This window comes from Alosa sapidissima, chromosome 1 (assembly GCF_018492685.1).
Source record: "Alosa sapidissima isolate fAloSap1 chromosome 1, fAloSap1.pri, whole genome shotgun sequence".
In the NCBI taxonomy this organism is placed as follows: domain Eukaryota; kingdom Metazoa; phylum Chordata; class Actinopteri; order Clupeiformes; family Clupeidae; genus Alosa; species Alosa sapidissima.
In genome coordinates, this window is record NC_055957.1 from 997,501 (window position 1) to 1,017,500 (window position 20,000).

The following is a 20,000-nucleotide window of genomic DNA, read 5'->3' on the forward strand; positions in this document are numbered from 1 at the left end:
TAAACTCTGCCAGTGGTGAGCAGTGTTTGCATACTACTACAGTGTCCCGGCACCATTTGTCACGGATGTAAACACAGATTCCTCCTCCTCGTGATTTACCTCCCTTTACAATGGCCCTGTCTGCTCGATAGCATGCTAGCTGCTCCAGTTGTACAGCAGAGTCCGGAATGTTGTCATTTAACCAAGTCTCAGTGAAGACGAGCACACAGCAGTTACTTACTGTCCGGTTCGTTGATCTCAGCAGTCGTATGTGATCCATTTTGTTGTCCAGTGATCGTACATTTGCCAGGAGAATGGATGGTATGGCTGGGCGAGTTGGGCTGGCCGTTAGCCTGGCCCGGACGCCTCCGCGCTTGCCCCTCTTCTGCTTCCTCGCACACCGCTTCCGACGCTTTCTTTCCGGGGGAGGAGTAGCAGGCGAGTCCGGTGTTGTTGCAGGCCGGAGTAGTCCGAGTTCCTTTAGCGTCTCTGTTGCAAAGTCCAGAACGCTGCAAAACTTGCTTTTGCAGATGTCGATTAAAAACTGCCTGCTGTACTTGTAGTACGACGTAGTAAGACGAGACGAACACGTAAAACTTTCGGACAAACACTTTTTAAACGAACAAAACACCGTACGGTTAGGACAGAGAGAGGTCGCTGCGTGTGTACGCGCCGCCATCTTGGACCCATCTGTGTGATCTGTGTGTGAGTGTGTGTGTGTGTGTGTGTGTGTGTGTGTGTGTGTGTGGGTGTGTGTGTGTGTGTGTGTGGGTGTGTGTGAGTGTGTGTGTGTGTGTGTGTGTGTGTGAGTGTGTGTGTGTGCGTGTGCGTGTGCGTGTGCGTGCGCGTGCGTGTGCGTGTGCGTGTGCGTGCGCGTGAGTGTGTGTGTGTGTGTGTGTGTGTGTGTGTTGTGTGTGAGTGTGTGTGTGTGTGTGTGTGTGTGTGTGTGTGTGAGTGTGTGTGTGTGTGTGTGTGTGTGTGTGTATGAGAGTGTGTGTGTGTGTGTGTGTGTGTGTGTGTGTGTGTATGAGAGTGTGTGTGTGTGTGTGTATGAGAGTGTGTGTGTGTGTGTGTGTGTGTGTGTGTGAGTGTGTGTGTGTGTGTGTGTGTGTGTGTTCACCTTGCGGCGCGATGTGCAGGGCTTCTTTGGTCTTCCTCTCGGGCACAAACTTCCACTGGAACACGGAGTGGTCAGCTCCACCAATGGTGATGACCCACTGGTAGTCATGTGACCAGCGGGCGTTAGTGATGTGGGCCGAATGGCCCAAATACTTCCTGCACTTCGCCCCTGAGAGAGACAGACAGATAGATCTTTCAGCACCTCTCTCTCTCTCTCTCTCTCTTTCACAATACACACTCACACACACACACACACACACACACACACACACACACACACACACACACACATCTTTCTGGATGCAGGGGTACCTGAAGAGCTTAACCTCACACATACAAACACACACACACATACACACACACACACACACACCTTTGCGGATGCAGGGGTATCTGAACAGCTTGACCAGGCCATAGTCGTCGGCGGTCACCAACACCTGACTGCTGAAGTTGGCGTCGACTGAGTTGATGTCGTTGATCTCCGAGTATTTGGGCCAGATGCCGTTGACCTCCGACCCCAAAACACACGTCCACGACGCCCACTGGACCAGCTTCAGCTCCTCCCTATTGGTCACCTCCTTACCGCCTGAGCACACACACACACACATACACACTGTTACGTGCCCTTGTGTAGCCTACTTTGCTGTCCTAGTCTCACCTCTACCTGCATTCTCTCTACCTGTCATTATCCTTATTGTGTGCAGGTGTGCTGGCGTCTGCGAGTTGGCCTGCCTATAAAAGCCGCCTTATCCAACATGGCCGCAGCTGGATCACACGCCATTTACAGACCGCTCATATTAAACGCACACACACACACACACACACACACACGCAGCTCGATTTCGGATCACACGCCGTTTACAGACCGCTCATATTAAACACACACACACACACACACATATTAAACACACACACACACACACACACACCGCTGATTCTATCGTCTCCGTTTCGCTACTCTGCTCAAAATTGTCTCTTTTTCTCGTTTTTCGAACGGCTATTGTAACTGGTGACTGGCCGGTGATTTGTTTTGTTTGTTTTCCCACTTTATATAGTTGGACGTTAGTATAGAAGGTAAGCCGTGCGGAAGACTCACACATTTTTATTTCGAGGAGGTAAGGTAGAATTTTCTTAAAAGTACTAGAAGGTTAGGAAGCTTGCTAGAATCTGTTTTATTTATTATGGTGCTTTCGAAGCATTGGCATCGTTGCCGAGTTCTCAGTTTGTCCAAAATAAAAAAAATATTATATTTTTCTTATCCCTGACTCCTGGGCCGTTCTTATGTTGTGTTTCCATTTTCATATTTTATTGGATTCATAACATAAATGGGGGCTCGTCCGGGATGAATTAGTTGATTAATTAATTGGCTATTTAGTTGAAAAATTTCGACGGTCGAAAAATCCGCCCGATAGTTGTCAATTTTTGTCTGGTGTTTCCCCGCTGCCGCGCAGTTGCTGACACGCGTGTCCTTTGTTCTCTTTGCAGTGTTTATTGTTAAAATACACCAGCATTTAGTCTGTTAATTGACTCAATATTTTCAGAGAACATGAGCTCAAGTTAAAAGAATTGGAGCTTGAAAAGGCAGTCCGTTTAAAAGAGTTGGAAATACGGGCTAGAGAGGTCGGTGTTCAGCCTCAGCCTGAGTTTGACGTTGCCCGTAATATCAGAGTTGTACCCCCGTTCAATGAGAAAGAAGTCGACAAATTCTTCGCGCACTTCGAGCGTGTGGCTACGACTTTTAAGTGGCCTAATGCAGTTTGGACTATGGTTTTGCAATGCGTGTTTACCGGTAAGGCACAGGAAGCTTATTCGTCATTACCGCTTGCTGATGCTTCTGATTATGCGAAAGTCAAACAGGCAGTGCTACGGATTTATTCTCTCGTTCCAGAAGCCTACCGGCAAGAATTCCGCAAATTTCAAAAACCGGAAGCGCAAACCTACGTCGAGTTTGTTAGGGAAAAAGAGCTGCTATTTGACCGCTGGCTCTCCTCACAAAATGTAACCACTTTCGAGGCTCTGCGTAACCTGCTTATCATAGGCTACTACTGGCCAATCATCTCCAATTGTTAGAATTGGACTCTAGGCGTTTGGGAACAGCTGAGGGAGGAGGCTACTTGAAACTGTGAGTTTCGGTCGGTGTGAGCGAGCGGACTTTCAGTTGACAGTAATTAACACCCTTTTGAACAATCTAAGCTGTGCGAACGTCAGAGGGCGGGATCAGACGTGACTAGCTCCTTATAATATCGGAGCACCTCTCAGGTAATCAGACAACATCTGCAGTGAGTTGGGAGAGAGAAAGCAAGAACACATAGGCTACTACTGGCCAATCCTCTCCAATTGTTAGAAATGGACTCTGGGCGTTTGGGAACAGCTGAGGGAGGAGGCTACTTGAAACTGTGAGTTTCGGTCGGTGTGAGCGAGCGGACTTTCAGTTGACAGTAATTAACACCCTTTTGAACAATCTAAGCTGTGCGAACGTCAGAGGGCGGTCTACGCTGATGCATCAGTAGTGGGATAGGAGGACAGCTGCATGCAATTCCTAGCAGCATAAAATTAGTGGCGGCTGCTGAAGCGTCAGCATAAGCGGCAGCCCTCGTTTCAGCCAGCCTCGTTTCAGACGGACGCGGTCAAGACAAGCAAGTTTACCTGTGCAAGTTCACCGAGCACAGGCACCGACAAAGGCAAAATGTGCCGTTCCACCATATCTGTTATCACCGGCCATTGCAGAAAACGGCATCATGCCAAAAGGGGCAGAAATCGCCTTAACCTCCAGGAACTTAAACGGTCCTCACCGACAGAAACCTCCTTCTCCATGGGCTTGTGGAACTGTCAATCCGCAGTCAACAAAACGGACTTCATAGCTGGCTATGCCAACCACCTTTCATTGGAACTCCTTGCTCTCACTGAGACTTGGATCAAACCAGAGAACACTGCCACCCCGGCTGCACTCTCCACTAACCTTACACTATCCCACACCCCTCGCCTATCTGGACGAGGAGGCGGGACGGGCTTGCTGATCTCCAACAAATGGAAATTCACCCCGCTACTGCCTTCAAACAAATATGTCTCATTCGAATTCCATGCCATCACAGTGATCGCCCCAGCAAAACTCTACGTGCTGGTCATCTACCGCCCTCCAGACCAACTAGGCGACTTTATTGACGAACTTGACACTCTGCTATCCTCCATCCCTGAGCATGACTGTCCGCTTCTTGTTCTCGGTGATATGAACATCCACTTAGATGCCCCAGGCTCAGCGGACTTTTTGGCCCTGGTCCACTCCTTTGACCTCGAACTGGTTCAAAGCCCACCGACTCACAAAGCTGGCAAAGAGCTTGACTTGATTTTCACTCGGAACTGCAGCACAGACACCCTCATGGTGATGACTCTCCATCTTTCTGACCACTTCTTCATCCAGTTCAACGTCAGCCTGACAGAACAGCCTCCGGCTCCTCAGCCGATGGTCACGTTCCGCCGCAACATCCGGAACCTGTCTCCAACGCACTTCTCCTCTGTGGTTGCCTCCGGTCTACCTCCACTCAACACCTTCTCCTCTCTGGAGGTTAATGAAGCCACTGACTCGCTCTGCTCCACACTGACCTCGTGTCTAGACGAGCTGTGCCCTCTTACCACAAGGCCAGCTCGATCCAAACATTCTCATCCATGGCTAAATGATACCCTCCGATCGCAGCGCACCAAACTCAGAGCCGCGGAGAGGAAATGGCACAAATCCAAACTAGCTGACGACCTCAAAAACTACCAGACACTCCTGACCTCCTTCTCAGCCAGCATCACTGCTGCTAAGACTGCTTTCTACAATGACAAAATCAACAGCGCTACAGACACTCGAAAACTTTTCTCAACCTTCAAATCGCTACTCAACCCTCAGCTGCCTCCTCCTCCATCCAGCCTTACTGCAGATACCCTCGCCTCATTTTTTACAAACAAAGTGGCGGCAATCAGCAGTCAATTCTCTACATGCCCACTCAACGCATCTGACTCAGATACCGCACTCCTACAACCTCTAGGGACTGCTGGAACATCTTTTTCAGCATTCACGCCTCTCTCCGAGAGTGAAGTGTCCAGACTCCTGACATGCAGCCGTCCTACCACATGCTCGCTGGACCCTATACCTACGAGCCTACTTCAGTCCATCAGCCCGACCATCACTCCAGCTATCACACATGTGATCAATGCCTCGCTAACCTCCGGCACATTTCCAACAGCGTTCAAAATGGCCCAGGTAACACCGTTACTTCAGAAAGCTTCTCTCAACCCTGCTCAAGTCGAGAACTACCGCCCTGTCTCACTACTGCCTTTCCTATCCAAAGGCATTGAACGAGCAGTCTCCAAACAGGTCTCTGACTTCCTTTCACAGAACAACCTTCTGGATCCAAATCAGTCTGGGTTCAAAAGCGGCCACTCTACCGAAACGGCTCTGCTGTCTGTAACAGAAGCCTTAAAAGAAGCCAGGGCGACCGCTCGATCATCAGTACTCATTCTACTTGACTTATCGGCTGCCTTTGACACGGTTAATCACCGTATCCTTCTCTCTATACTCGCTGACATGGGAATCTCCGGAGCTGCTCTCTCCTGGTTTGAATCCTACCTCACAGGACGCTCGTTTAACGTATCATGGCTTGGTCAGCTATCTGCACCTCACCATCTCACCACAGGGGTCCCCCAGGGCTCAGTGCTGGGCCCCCTCCTCTTTGCTATCTACACCACCTCCTTGGGACAGATTATCCGTTCGCACGGCTTCTCATACCACTGCTATGCAGACGACACACAGCTCTATCTGTCCTTTCCACCTGACGACCCCCTGGTTTCAGCACGGATCTCAGATTGCCTTTCAGACATAGCTACATGGATGAAGGCACACCACCTCCAGCTGAACCTCTCAAAGACTGAACTGCTGGTCATCCCAGCTAAACCTACCATACACCACGACATCAACATCAAATTTGACTCCCTGTCTGTTTCACCGACCAGGACTGCAAGAAATCTAGGAGTTGTTCTTGACAACCAACTAAACTTCTCAGATCATGTTGCCTCAGTCGCCCGGTCATGCCGTTTCGCACTCTACAACATACGGAAAATCAGGACTTACTTGACTCAAGATGCTACCCAACTTCTGGTTCAGGCAATAGTCATCTCACGACTCGACTACTGCAATGCCCTCCTGACAGGTCTCCCAGCCTGCGCAGTGAAACCACTTCAGATGATCCAGAACGCGGCGGCGCGCCTGGTCTACAACCAACCCAAAAGGGCACGTTACCCCGCTGCTCATCCAGCTACACTGGCTACCTATGGCGGCCCGCATCAAATTCAAGTCTCTAACGCTTGCCTACAAAGTAGTCTCCGCTTCTGCTCCCACCCACTTGAATGCCCTCATACAGACTTACACTACCTCCAGACCGCTGCGCTCCTCTGACGAACGACGTCTAGCTCTACCACCGGTACGCTCAAGCCAATCCAAACTTTTCTCATCTGTTGTTCCTCGTTGGTGGAACACACTGCCAGTTCCTACAAGGGCAGGGACATCCTTTTCCACTTTCAAAAAACTCCTGAAGACCCAGCTCTTTAGAGAACATCTACTCTCATAGCAACACTTACAACAAGTCTAATTGATCCTAGCACTCACCAGCCGTTAAACTGACAAGTAACTGTTAAAATACAGCACTCACTGACGCACTTATTCTTACTGTACTCTAATGTGTTTTTTTTTAAACTGTCCTAAAATTGTGAGAATTGTTCTAAAACTTACTGTTTACCATGTTGTTAGTCGCTTTGGTTAAAAAACCGTCAGCCAAATGTAATGTAATGTAATGTAATGTAATCATAGAGGATTTTACTAACTGTCTTCCACAAAACGTTGCTATGCACGTAAGCGAACACAAAGATCTAACACCCGCCGTGCTTGCGGACGAGTATGCTCTTGCCCACAAGCGCAATCTTACGCTCACCGTGAAAAGTAGCTCCTCAAAGCCGAACAGACAGGTTAGAGACCCAGCGCCTGATGCAGCCCACTCCCCGTCTCCAAACTCTGACAAAGTTGCGTCCTCATTTAAGTCTACCCAGCCTACCTGTGTCTACTGTAAAAAGCGTGGCCATATATTGGCAGACTGTTACAGATTAAAACGAAAAAACCAGACACAGCCTGCTCGGCCACTGAAAACTGAAACTGCCCTGTGCACCTCCAATTTTCCCAAAAATGAGATTAAACTCTCTTATGCAACTACAGAGCAAGCCACGAGCTCTTTATCGTCATCTGCACCCTTTATTACTGACGGCACCGTCGCTTTACCTGGAATGCCTGATAAGCGTGTTCACATAAAATTGTTACGCGACACAGGCGCTTCGCAAAGCTTTTTATTAAAAGACGTTTTGCCTTTCAGCGACAATACAAGTACTGGAGATAGTGTCTTGGTCAGAGGATTTGAAATGGGCTATGTGAATGTGCCTTTACACAAGGTGTCCCTCTCTTCCGATTTAATCACCGGTGATGTAATTGTAGGTGTCCGCCCCTCTCTTCCAGTAGAAGGTGTTGCGATGCTACTCTGAAAAAATGACCTTTGTGGGGGAAAAATATTCCCATCACCTATTGTCTCTCCAGCTGCCTCAGGCGATGTTGATTTGCCCACAGCATATCCTGAAGTTTTTCCGTCCAGTGTGGTCACACGCGCCATGGCACAGCGCGCTGTTCTTGACGATTCCAAACCCGACAAGATCGACTGATATGATACTTTCATTGCCCGTCCTTTCTCGTCTGATAATGCACAGCCGTCCGATATTTCTCCCTCAGCCTCACGTAAATCAGCTCTTAGCCGTGATCAGCTTATAACTGAGCAAAAGAAGGATCCGTCTCTCACCTCGTTATTTTCAGAGGCAATGGCTGAGCGTGATGTTGAGTTCAGTCCCCACGGATATTTTGTACAAGACGGTGTTTTAATGCGCAAGTGGAGACCGTTGACTGCTCCAGCGCGCGATACGTGGCATGTTGTTAACCAAATTGTTGTGCCAGCTCCTTATAGGGAGGAGATTTTGCGTTTAGCCCACGACCATCATTTCTCCGGACATCTAGGCATTAATAAGACCGCTGACCGTCTCCTCCGCCATTTCTTTTGGCCAGGGGTTAGGCGTGATGTCGCCAGATACTGTAAGACATGCCATCCATGTCAGGTCATAGGCAAACCAAATCAAATTATCCCGCCTGCCCCGTTGCAGCCAATTCCGGTCTCCTCCGAACCGTTTGAGCGGGTGCTACTGGACTGCGTAGGCCCTTTGTCCCGTACCAAGTCCGTTAATATTTATTTGCTCATAATAATATGCAGCTTAACTCGCTTCCCTGAGGCCGTCCCTCTGAGACGGATAACGACGCCTCTCGTTGTCAAAGCCTTGTTGAAGTTCTTCTCTATATTCGGTCTCCCCAAAGTCGTCCAGACCGATCGCGGAACGAACTTTCTGTCGAACATATTCAGACAAGTCATGGAACAGCTAGCAATAAAACACGTTATCTCTAGCAGCTACCATCCGCAGTCGCAGGGGGCGCTAGAGAGGTTCCACCAGACCCTTAAGAACATGTTGGCAACATACTGTCACGAATTTGAGCACGACTGGGATGAAGGAATTCCGCTGGTCCTCTTTGCCATACGAGAAGTGGTCCAGGAGAGTTTGGGCTTTAGCCCCGCTGAGCTCGTCTTCGGCCACTCCGTGCGTGGCCCTTTAAAAGTGTTGAAAGAAGCGTGGCTCACTGAAAGCACTAATTATCACAATCTCTCTGACTACATTTCCAAAATGCGTTACAGGTTGCAGCGTGCCTGTCAGTTAGCCAAAGAGAACCTCGATGTTTCTCAGATGAGGATGAAAAAACTGTACGATCGCAAGGCAGTCGCCCGCCACTTTGTTCCAGGCGATCAGGTAATGGTGCTGTTACCAGTCCTCGGTTCTGCTTTGCAGGCGCGTTATACATGTCCTTACCGTGTGGAACGTAGGGTAGGTGATCTAAATTACGTTAAGGTTAAAGCCATATCATGTGCGACAGCCCAGGTTGATGTTGTCTCCAAACTCTGACTCGTCCGTTTCTCCTCAAAATGACAACCCAGCTCCGTCGCTGTCCACGGCACATGGTGCTGAAACTGTCGCCGTTGTTTCAGAAGCGCCTCCCGACGTTCCCGGCCCTCCTATGGAGGTGGTTGAAGGCAGACTTAAAAACTCTGAAATACTCGCAGATCTCCCTTCATTTCTCTCTCATCTCTCTGCTCCTGAGTCTGCTGATCTGTCAGCATTAATTTTGTCACACAAGGATTTGTTTACTGATATTCCTCGCTGTACAACTGCCATCACACACGACATCGAAGTTGAATGCAGTAGGCCAATTAAACAACATCCATATCGCGCCAACCCTTTGAAGCGCCAGATACTTAGGCAGGAGGTTAATTACATGCTCGAGAACAATATTGCTGAACCCAGCTCCAGCCCCTGGAGCTCACCATGTCTGTTAGTTCCAAAGCCCGACGATACATTTCATTTTTGTACCGATTTCAGACGCGTAAATGCCGTAACAAAAGCAGACAGTTTCCCGCTACCCCGTATGGATGACTGCGTTGACCGCTTGGGTCCCGCCAGCCATGTTAGTAAATTGGACCTTCTTAAGGGCTATTGGCAGGTCCCGTTAACCGAGCGTGCCAAGGAGGTCTCAGCTTTTGCCACACCAGACCATTTCTTGCAGTATGTCCGCATGCCTTTCGGTCTTCGAAATTCTGCCGCCACATTTCAGCGCTTGGTTAATAATGTCTTAGATGGTGTCCCAAACTGTGAGGCCTATTTAGACGACCTTCTCGTGTATAGCGCCACCTGGCGTGAACATATGGAACATCTTTCCACAGTTTTTGACCGTCTGTCTCGCGCTGAATTAACCGTTAACTTGGCAAAGTGCGTCTTCGGCCAGGCATCCGTCATCTACCTCGGTAAAATCATTGGGCGTGGGCAGGTTCGCCCCGTCCATGCAAAAGTTGAGGCCATCGCGAATTTTCCAGCTCCGACCACCCGACGAGATTTACGCCGCTTCCTCGGCATGGTCGGGTACTATAGGTCGTTCTGCAAAAACTTCTCGACCGTGGCTGCCCCACTGACCGACTTGTTGAGCACGAAGCGTGTCTTCAAATGGAGTGATTCTTGTCAGTCTGCATTTGACTCCGTGAAAGCTCTCCTCACCACTGCGCCGGTATTGGCCACGCCAGATTTCAATCTGCCTTTCTCTGTCACAATAGACGCGAGTGATTTAGGCGCTGGCGCTGTCCTGTGTCAGCGTGGTGCTGATGGTCTAGAATATCCCGTTGCGTTCTTCTCGCGCAAATTCATTCATTACCAGCGCGCATATTCCACTATCGAAAAAGAAGCGTTTGCGCTGGTGCTCGCGCTGCAGCACTTTGAAGTCTATGTCGGCTGCGCTGCCACAGTTACAGTTTTTACCGACCACAACCCCTTGACGTTCTTGAACCGTATGTGCAATAACAATCAAAGACTAATGCGGTGGAGTCTTGTTCTTCAGGGCTTCAACATCGTCATTAAACACATTTGTGGTCGGGACAATCTGGTCGCTGACGCGTTATCTCGCGTATAACCCGTTTCATTATTGGTAATAAATTGTCGGGAGATATTAACTGTATTTGCCATCAGCAGGATGAGCTCTTATTCGGGATAAGGAGTCTCTCCACTTGTTTAGGATAAGTATACCTTTTTTTTCATATATCTTTGATGCAGTTATGTATTTACTGGGTACATGTTATTGATACCTTAATTTCGCCCTCCAACTTATTCTTATCGGTGGGGGTGTTACGTGCCCTTGTGTAGCCTACTTTGCTGTCCTAGTCTCACCCTCTACCTGCATTCTCTCTACCTGTCATTATCCTTATTGTGTGAAGGTGTGCTGGCGTCTGCGAGTTGGCCAGCCTATAAAAGCCGCCTTATCCAACATGGCCGCAGCTGGATCTCGGATCACACGCCGTTTACAGACCGCTCATATTAAACACACACACACACACATATTAAACACACACACACACACGCAGCTGGATCTCGGATCACACGCCGTTTACAGGCCGCTCATATTAAACACACACACACACACACACACACATATTAAACACACACACACACACACACACACACACACACACACACACACACACCGCTGATTCTATTGTCTCCGTTTCACTACTCTGCTCAAAATTGTCTCTTTTTCTCGTTTTTCGAACGGCTATTGTAACTGGTGACGGGCCGGTGATTTGTTTTGTTTGTTTTCCCACTTTATATAGTTGGACGTTAGTATAGAAGGTAAGCCGTGCGGAAGACTCACGCATTTTTAGTTTGAGGAGGTAAGGTAGAATTTTCTTAAAAGTACTAGAAGGTTAGGAAGCTTGCTAGAATCTGTTTTTATTTATTATGGTGCTTTCGAAGCATTGGCATCGTTGCCGAGTTCTCAGTTTGTCCAAAATAAAAAAAGAATTATATTTTTCTTATCCCTGACTCCTGGGCCGTTCTTATGTTGTGTTTCCATTTTCATATTTTATTGGATTCATAACACACACACACACACGCACGCACACACACGTACGCACACACACACACACACGCACGCACGCACGCACACGCACGCACACACACGCACGCACACACACACACACACACGAACACACACAGACACACACACACACACACACAACGCACACACACAATATATACACGCACACACACAATACACACACACGCATGCACACACGCACAATATACACAGACATACACACACAAACATGCACACACGCACACACACACACACACAAACACACACACACAAACAAACAATATACACACATACACACACACACACACAATATACAGACACACATACACAACACACACACACACAATATACACACACACACACACACACAAACAAACAATATATACACACACGCACACGCACACACACACACAAAGTCATGTTATAGTGCAGTGGTTTTCAAAGTGGGGGCGGGGCCCCCTGGGGGACCGCGAGGGGGGGCCAGGGGGGCCTCAGCAATTTGGAGAGAAACATAAAAGGAACAAATAAATACATTTGAAAAATGTAAAATATACCTTTTACTATGAGGGTTGTTATACAATGCCATTATAATAATTTGTCGCATATCTGAACATTATTTTCCATGATAATGACTGGGAATAATAGTAGAGTGATAGCTCTCATATAGCAGAAAGCCCCAAATGCAATTTTTACACACTGTATGCTCCATCGCAAAGTGCTTGTGGCTAAAATAATTATTAGGATTAGCTTAATGTATTTTTTACATTTGCCGTAGTATTGTCGATGGATTTAATAACACGTCAAGGGGGTCCTTGGCCAGAACCTAGTGGTATTTGGGGGGCCTTGTCATGGAAAAGCTTGGGAACCCCTGTTACAGGGTTATGGCTATGAGTGAGTGTTGGGCGGTTTGAGTGAGACGTGTGGTTTGGGTTAGTGTTAGATGTTTTGGGTAAGTGTTGGGTTAGATGTGTTGGGTAAGTGTTGGGTGTTGGGTAAGTGTTGGGTTAGCGTTAGATGTGTTGGGTAAGTGTTGGGTTAGTGTTGGGTAAGTGTTGGGTTAGTATTAAATGTGTTAGTTTAGTGTTGGGCAGCTCTTACTGGGCATGCGGTAGAAGAGTCTCCTGCTGGGTTAGTGGTGGGTGTTGGGTAAGTGCTGGGTTAGTGTTGGGTAAGTGTTGGGTAAGTGTTGGGTTAGTGTGGGCAGCTCTTACTATGCATGCGATAGAAGAGTCTCCTGCTGGGTTAGTGGTGGATGTTGGGTAAGTGCTGGGTTAGTGTTGGGTAAGTGTTGGGTAAGTGTTGGGTTAGTGTGGGCAGCTCTTACTGGGCATGCGGTAGAAGAGTCTCCTGCTGGTTCCGTCGTTGGTCTGCAGGTACTTGCTGTCGGTGGACCAGTCCATGTGTGTGATGAAGCTGACGGAACCGGAACACTCGCCCACCTTCTTGTAGCGCTGCACCACCCCGTACACGTCCACAGCGTTCTCATTGGACCCCACGGCCAGGTACGCCCCGTCAGGTGAGTACTTCAGCTCCTGCACAGCCTCCTTACGGTCCTTAACGTGCACCACCTCTGTCATGTCCCTGCAGAGAGAGAGAGAGTGTGAGTGTGTGTGTGTGGTGTGTGAGAGAGAGAAAGAGAAAGAGAGAGAGTGTGTGTACAAACATGTGCTATGTTTATCGCTGTGTAGACTAATCATGAACACTCTGGATGTATTAATAGGAAAGTCACGTGTGTTAATTATTGCTACAGTTACAGCTGTTAAGGGCAGTTTAGATCAGACTGATTATTAATGATTATTAAGGGCTGCCCCCTGTTACTGTTGTTAAGGGCAGTTTAGATCAGACAGATATCTTCTGATTATTAATTATTGTACTGTTGCTGTTGTTAAGGGCAGTTTAGATCAGACAGATATCTTCTGATTATTAATTATTAATTGATCTCGCAAGATCTACGTCTATTTCCGGTTCCGGCACCGACGAGAGTGGCAGCATGTCGAGGTAGCTCCATGTCTTTGTGTTTTTTTACCATCTTTTGTTTACTTTTTACTAAGCAACTTTTTTGGATTACGCACTTTGAGGAGTGTTTTCATTCTATCCTATGGATATGGATCTATTACAATGCTCCAGCGGCAGCAAACTTGTGTACACAAGGGATCAGCTGCTTGCAATACGACGGAATGTTGGTAGGGTTCACGTAAACATCCCGGAGGAGCTGTGGTGCTTTCGGGGGTGCAGAGCGGGAGTCAAAGTGAAGACCAGGCGTCGGGAGAAGAAGTGGAGACACAAGCCCTCAGTTCCATCGATTGTGATGGGAAACGTGAACTCACTGGCTAATAAGACTGACCAACTGGATGCCCTGGTAAGAAACCAGAAGTTGTACAGGGAATGTAGTTTGTTATGCTTTACGGAGACGTGGCTAACAAGCCATATCCCCACTTCTAGCGTTGAGCTGCCTGGCTTCAGTGTAGCTCGTTTGGACAGAGACTGTAAACTTTCTGGCAAAAAGAAGGGAGGCGGACTGGTGCTGTACATTAACAACAGATGGTGCAATCCCGGACATGTAACAGTGAAGGAGACTGTATGCTGTAAGGATGTGGAGTTACTAGCGGTCAGTCTATGACCATACTACATGCCGAGGGAGTTCTCGCACGCCATTGTTGTTTGTGTTTACGTTCCGCCTCAAGCCCTCCCGGACACAGCGTGTGACATCATTCACTCTACAGTCGCTAGGCTCCAAACTCAGCACAGTGATGCCTTCTTTGCGATCTCTGGTGACTTCAACCACATTACACTGGATTCCACCCTCACAAACTTTTACCAGTTTGTTGACTGCCCAACTAGGAAAAACAGGACAATAGACCTCATGTATGCAAACTTGAGGGATGCTTACAGTGCCACCCCCCTTCCCCCACTGGGGAAGTCGGACCATAACCTCATTCATTTGCAGCCAATGTACAAGCCAAAAGTTCAGAGGCTACCAGTTGCCACGCGCACCTTCAGGAAGTGGACACCAGAAGCGGATGAGGCTTTGAGAGACTGCTACTCAAGGCCTGTGCTGCTGAACTGGGGGAGCTACTGAAGCACATCTTCAACTGGAGTCTACGTCTCGGACAAGTTCCAACACTGTGGAAGACATCATGTCTCACCCCCGTCCCTAAGAAGCCACACCCCAGTGAGCTTAATGACTTCAGGCCTGTCGTTCTAACATCACATGTGATGAAGACACTGGAGCGACTGGTCTTAGGTATGCTCAGACCCCAGGTACGCCATGCACTAGACCCGTTACAGTTTGCATACCTGGAGAAAGTGGGCGTGGACGATGCCATCACTTATCTTCTACACAGGACACATTCCCACCTGGACAAGGGGAAAAGTGCTGTGAGAATCATGTTCTTTGATTTCTCAAGTGCTTTTAACACCATCCAACCCCTCAGACTGGGAGACAAGCTCTTGCAGATGGGTGTGGACGCTCACCTGGTAACCTGGATTACTGACTACCTGACCAAGCGACCACAGTTCGTCAGACTGAAGAACTGTCTCTCTGACACTGTGATCAGCAGCACCAGAGCGCCACAGGGAACTGTGCTCTCTTCAGTCCTGTTCACCCTGTACACATCTGACTTCTGCTACAACACCGAGTCATGCCACATGCAGAAGTTTTCTGACGATACTGCAATTGTGGGGTGTATCAGGGACGACCAAGAGGAGGAGTACAGGAGCCTGGTGGAGGACTTTGTGCAATGGTGCAAACTCAATCACCTTCAACTCAACACTTCAAAGACCAAGGAGATGGTGGTGGATTTCCGCAGGTCTAAGCCCGCTCTGCTACCAGTCTCCATTGATGGGGTCAATGTGGAGGTGGTAAGCACTTACAAGTATCTGGGTCTCCACCTGGACAATAAACTGGACTGGTCAACCAACACTGACACACTCTACAAGAAAGGGCAGAGCAGACTGTACTTCCTGAGGAGGCTGCGGTCCTATGCTGTAGTAGTAGTATGCTGGGGAGGAAGCACAAGGAAGAAGGATGCGGGTCGAATTGACAGGCTGGTAAGGAAAGCTGGCTCTGTAGTGGGAGCTGAACTGGAGTGCATCACTTCAATATCTGACAAAAGGACCCTGAACAAACTGATCAACATCTTGGACAATGAGTGTCATCCACTCCACAGCACTATTGTTAAGCAGAAGAGCCTGATCAGCTGGAGACTTCACTCACTGCCTTGCACAACAGACAGACTGAGGAAGTCATTTGTCCCCAGGGCCATTGAACTGTTCTATGCTTCACTAAAGGGAAGAGGAGAGATAGACTTATCTTCTTAGTCTGTCTGCCTCTCCACCCTCTCCATGTTTGAGTACTGACTGCCCACTACTGCTTTACTACTGTTTTACTGCTGTTTTACTAATGTCCACAGCCTAATGTTTTTAATACTGTTTTCCTGCTACACTGTTTTTCATGCTATATTAGCACACATGATCAATGGCTTCTGCTACAATAATACTGAATGGCTGTAACCCTATTACTTCAACCTGTTCTTGCACTGACATAGTTTTTTATAGTTTTTTATATGACCTTGTCTACATTATACTTTGCTCTCCTATTTGTCCATATTATTTATGCTGGTCTCTAGACCTTATTATTGCACAGGTGGACTAATGTATTATTTACGCTGGTCTCTAGACCTTATTATTGCACAGGTGGACTAATGTATTATTTATGCTGGTCTCTAGACCTTATTATTGCACTGGTGGACTAATGTATTATTTATGCTGGTCTCTAGACCTTATTATTGCACTGGTGGACTAATGTTGGACTACTTTTTGCACCTTCACCATGACACTCACTCTCTTGAGCACCTCACCATGCACACAGAACTACAGGCCCTGTCACTGCAAGCGTCTCATGCTTGATCACCCTCAAGCACACTGGATTTTTTACATTTAATTTATATAGTATATTTAGTATTTAGTCTTGTTAGTTTTTCTTATCTCCTACTGTCTCTATTGTACAGTGGAGTTTAGTTATATGTTTATACTTATTTTTACCATTTCTGCTGTAAGTGCATGTTGTGTGTGATGTCTGTATGCTACTGAGACCCCCTGAATTTCCCCTATCTATCTATCTATCTATCTATCTATCTATCTATCTATCATTATTGTACTGTTACTGTTGTTAAGGGCAGTTTAGATTATTAATCATTGTACTGTTGCTGTTGTTAAGGGCAGTTTAGATCAGACTTTGGGAGCGTCTGAAAGAAACATGTCCACAATGCAGATCTAGAGATTAAAGGTACAGTATCCTACTTTTCATTGATCATACATCCAACACAGGCACTGTGTAGGTCTGTCTGAGTTAAGGAATGATTACATCCAACACAGGCACTGTGTAGGTCTGTCTGAGTTAAGGAGCCCTGTGTAGGTCTGTCTGAGTTAAGGAATGGTTACATCTTTACCAAAGCAATCTGAAGGACAGAAAGGAACAGTGTTCAAAATAAAATAGGCCCATATTTTCTGTTAACGATTGGTTGAGCATATTTCGTGTTATTGCAAAACTGAGAACATCCCTTGTTCACTAAACATAGTTACGTAAAGGATAATGGACGACACAGGGTTCAGTTAACAGAAATGAATACACGTTCTAGATGTACAGAAATGAATACACGTTCGAGATGTAGAGAAATTAATACACGTTCGACGTTCTAGATGTACAGAAATGAATACACGTTCGAGATGTAGAGAAATTAATACACGTTCGACGTTCTAGATGTACAGAAATGAATACACGTTCGAGATGTAGAGAAATGAATACACGTTTGTTCCCGCTTATTCCACTGTTGCCACTTGCGTTGTGTTCATTTCCTGTTATAATTTAAACGTTTTAATCTCACTACTTCTTACCGACACATATCAGCTAATTCCTCAACTTGCAGGACAAACTGCCGTTACTAGTTCTAAATTGATGGTTGCAATGGCCAGTCGTTAGTTCCATCTCTCCCGTTGTCAAGCGGGCGTATCCCAGGATTCTGAGCCACCTCGGTCATGTGTTACAATGTTGCTGCGTTCTGAACGTACCGTACGCGTAGAACAGTGAAGAAGAGAGAGAGAGAGAGAGAGAGAGAGAGAGGTGGAGAGGTGGAGAACGTACCGTACGCGTAGAACAGTGAAGAAGAGAAGAGAGAGAGAGAGAGAGGTGGAGAGGTGGAGAGGTGGAGAACGTACCGTACGCGTAGAACAGTGAAGAAGAGAGAGAGAGAGAGAGAGAGAGAGGTGGAGAGGTGGAGAGGTGGAGAACGTACCGTACGCGTAGAACAGTGAAGGATCCGTCCTTCATCCCCAGGGCCAGGTGGATGCCGTCAGTGCTGACTGCTGCACAGCGAATGGGCTCCTCCATATTACAGCGCGCTATCAGAGCATGATCTACCAGACTCCATATCCTACACACACACACACACACACACACACACACACACATGTTACAGCGCGCTATCAGAGCATGATCTACCAGACTCCATATCCTACACACACACACACACACACAGACACACACACACACACACACACATGTTACAGCGCGCTATCAGAGCATGATCTACCAGACTCCATATCCTACACACACACACACACACACAGACACACACACACATGTTACAGCGCGCTATCAGAGCATGATCTACCAGACTCCATATCCTACACACACACACACACACACAGACACACACACACATGTTACAGCGCGCTATCAGAGCATGATCTACCAGACTCCATATCCTACACACACACACACACACACACACACACACACACACACACACACATGTTACAGCGCGCTATCAGAGCATGATCTACCAGACTCCATATCCTACACACACACACACACACACACACACACACACACACTCACATACAGCATACACACACACACACACACACACAATCAGAGCATGATCCACCAGACTCCATATCCTACACACACACACACACACACACACACACACACACACTCAGGGCCACTTGAGGCATATTTTCTAGTTTTGATTAGTTTAAATTAGTGCAGATTTCATCTTATAATCTAATCTAAGAGTTCATATTACATGTGTCATTGTTAGCATGTGCTAGCTCATAATGCATTCAGCTGGATGAGATAATCCATTGTCATGAGTTTAGCTAAACTACACCTCAGTTCATTCATATTAAAAGCGTATTTGTGTAATATGCGCTTAAAACACTTAATTCATTTCATATTCATTTTTGTTAATGTACTGAAGTTAAAAATGTATTATTTTGTATTTCTTGTAGTTTTACCCTACTTCCAGTGGACCATTAAAACAGAGTTGAACTGAAGCATCCTCTTCAGCGTGGTGATTGGAGGAGGAGTTGTCTATCTGCCAGCTTGTGCAGGGTGTATAAGGGTGGCAGAATAGTTGTCATCAGTTAACTTCATTCAACTGCGCTTGTGATTGAAGTATGCTTTCAGTTGTGAATGTTTGCAAATTGCGGTAGGGGGGGCGGAGAAAGGTGCTGATTACCCAATGAACTGCAGGTATGATAAATACCACGTAAACTGAAGATCCACTGCATTCGCTTTCTGCGGTTTGGCCATGGCGCTGATAACGCTATGTTCGCAAATGTACGTACATCTGGCCCTCAATATCCTAAACACACGTGCACACACACATTATACTGATCTACCAGCTCTTGCATATACATACACATACACACATACATGGGCGGATTATGAACTTTTGGGCCCCTGAGCCCAGATGTATTAAGGGCCCCCCACTAATTGTTGTATATGTGGGAGGGGGGGTTTGGGGGTCCTCCCCCAGAAAATGTTTAATTTGTTTGATGTGATTTTCTGCATTCTGGTGCATTTTGGGGATGGCCAATACTAAATTCAATCAGATTCATAGCCTACATCCTGATTTGTTGATATTGAGGCAATGATTCCATGCAAAGGCTTGGGCTTCAGGGCCCCCTGACCCCTTGGGCCCCTGGGCCTGGGCCCGGTAGGCCCGTGCAGTAATCCATCCCTGCACACATAGACATGTTTGGAATGCCCTCAAATAGTTGGAACAGCAGTGAGAGAGGCAGAAAGGGGAGAGGGCAGAGTCTGCGGGTGCTGGGGTTGGAAACGTAAAGGTCTATAGGTGAATAGTGAGCCTGTGGGGGTTGGAAACGTAAAGGTCTATAGGTGAATAGTGAGCCTGTGGGGGTTGGAAACGTAAAGGTCTATAGGTGAATAGTGAGCCTGTGGGGGTTGGAAACGTAAAGGTCTATAGGTGAATAGTGAGCCTGTGGGGGTTGGAAACGTAAAGGTCTA

The 20,000-nt window shown here is 47.4% G+C and overlaps 1 protein-coding gene across 1 annotated transcript in view; it reads right to left on the reverse strand.

Annotated features, from left to right (window-relative positions):
- The window catches only part of eml5 (EMAP like 5), a 150,142-nt gene that overhangs the window by 104,808 nt on the left and 25,334 nt on the right, over positions 1 to 20,000 (reverse strand). The window contains exons 8-11 of the mRNA XM_042086033.1: positions 17,977 to 18,114; positions 13,008 to 13,264; positions 1,472 to 1,684; positions 1,100 to 1,267 (exon numbers count right to left, since the gene is read on the reverse strand). Of these exons, the coding sequence (XP_041941967.1) occupies positions 1,100 to 1,267; positions 1,472 to 1,684; positions 13,008 to 13,264; positions 17,977 to 18,114 (776 nt within the window). The remainder of the gene's footprint in view (positions 1 to 1,099; positions 1,268 to 1,471; positions 1,685 to 13,007; positions 13,265 to 17,976; positions 18,115 to 20,000) is intronic.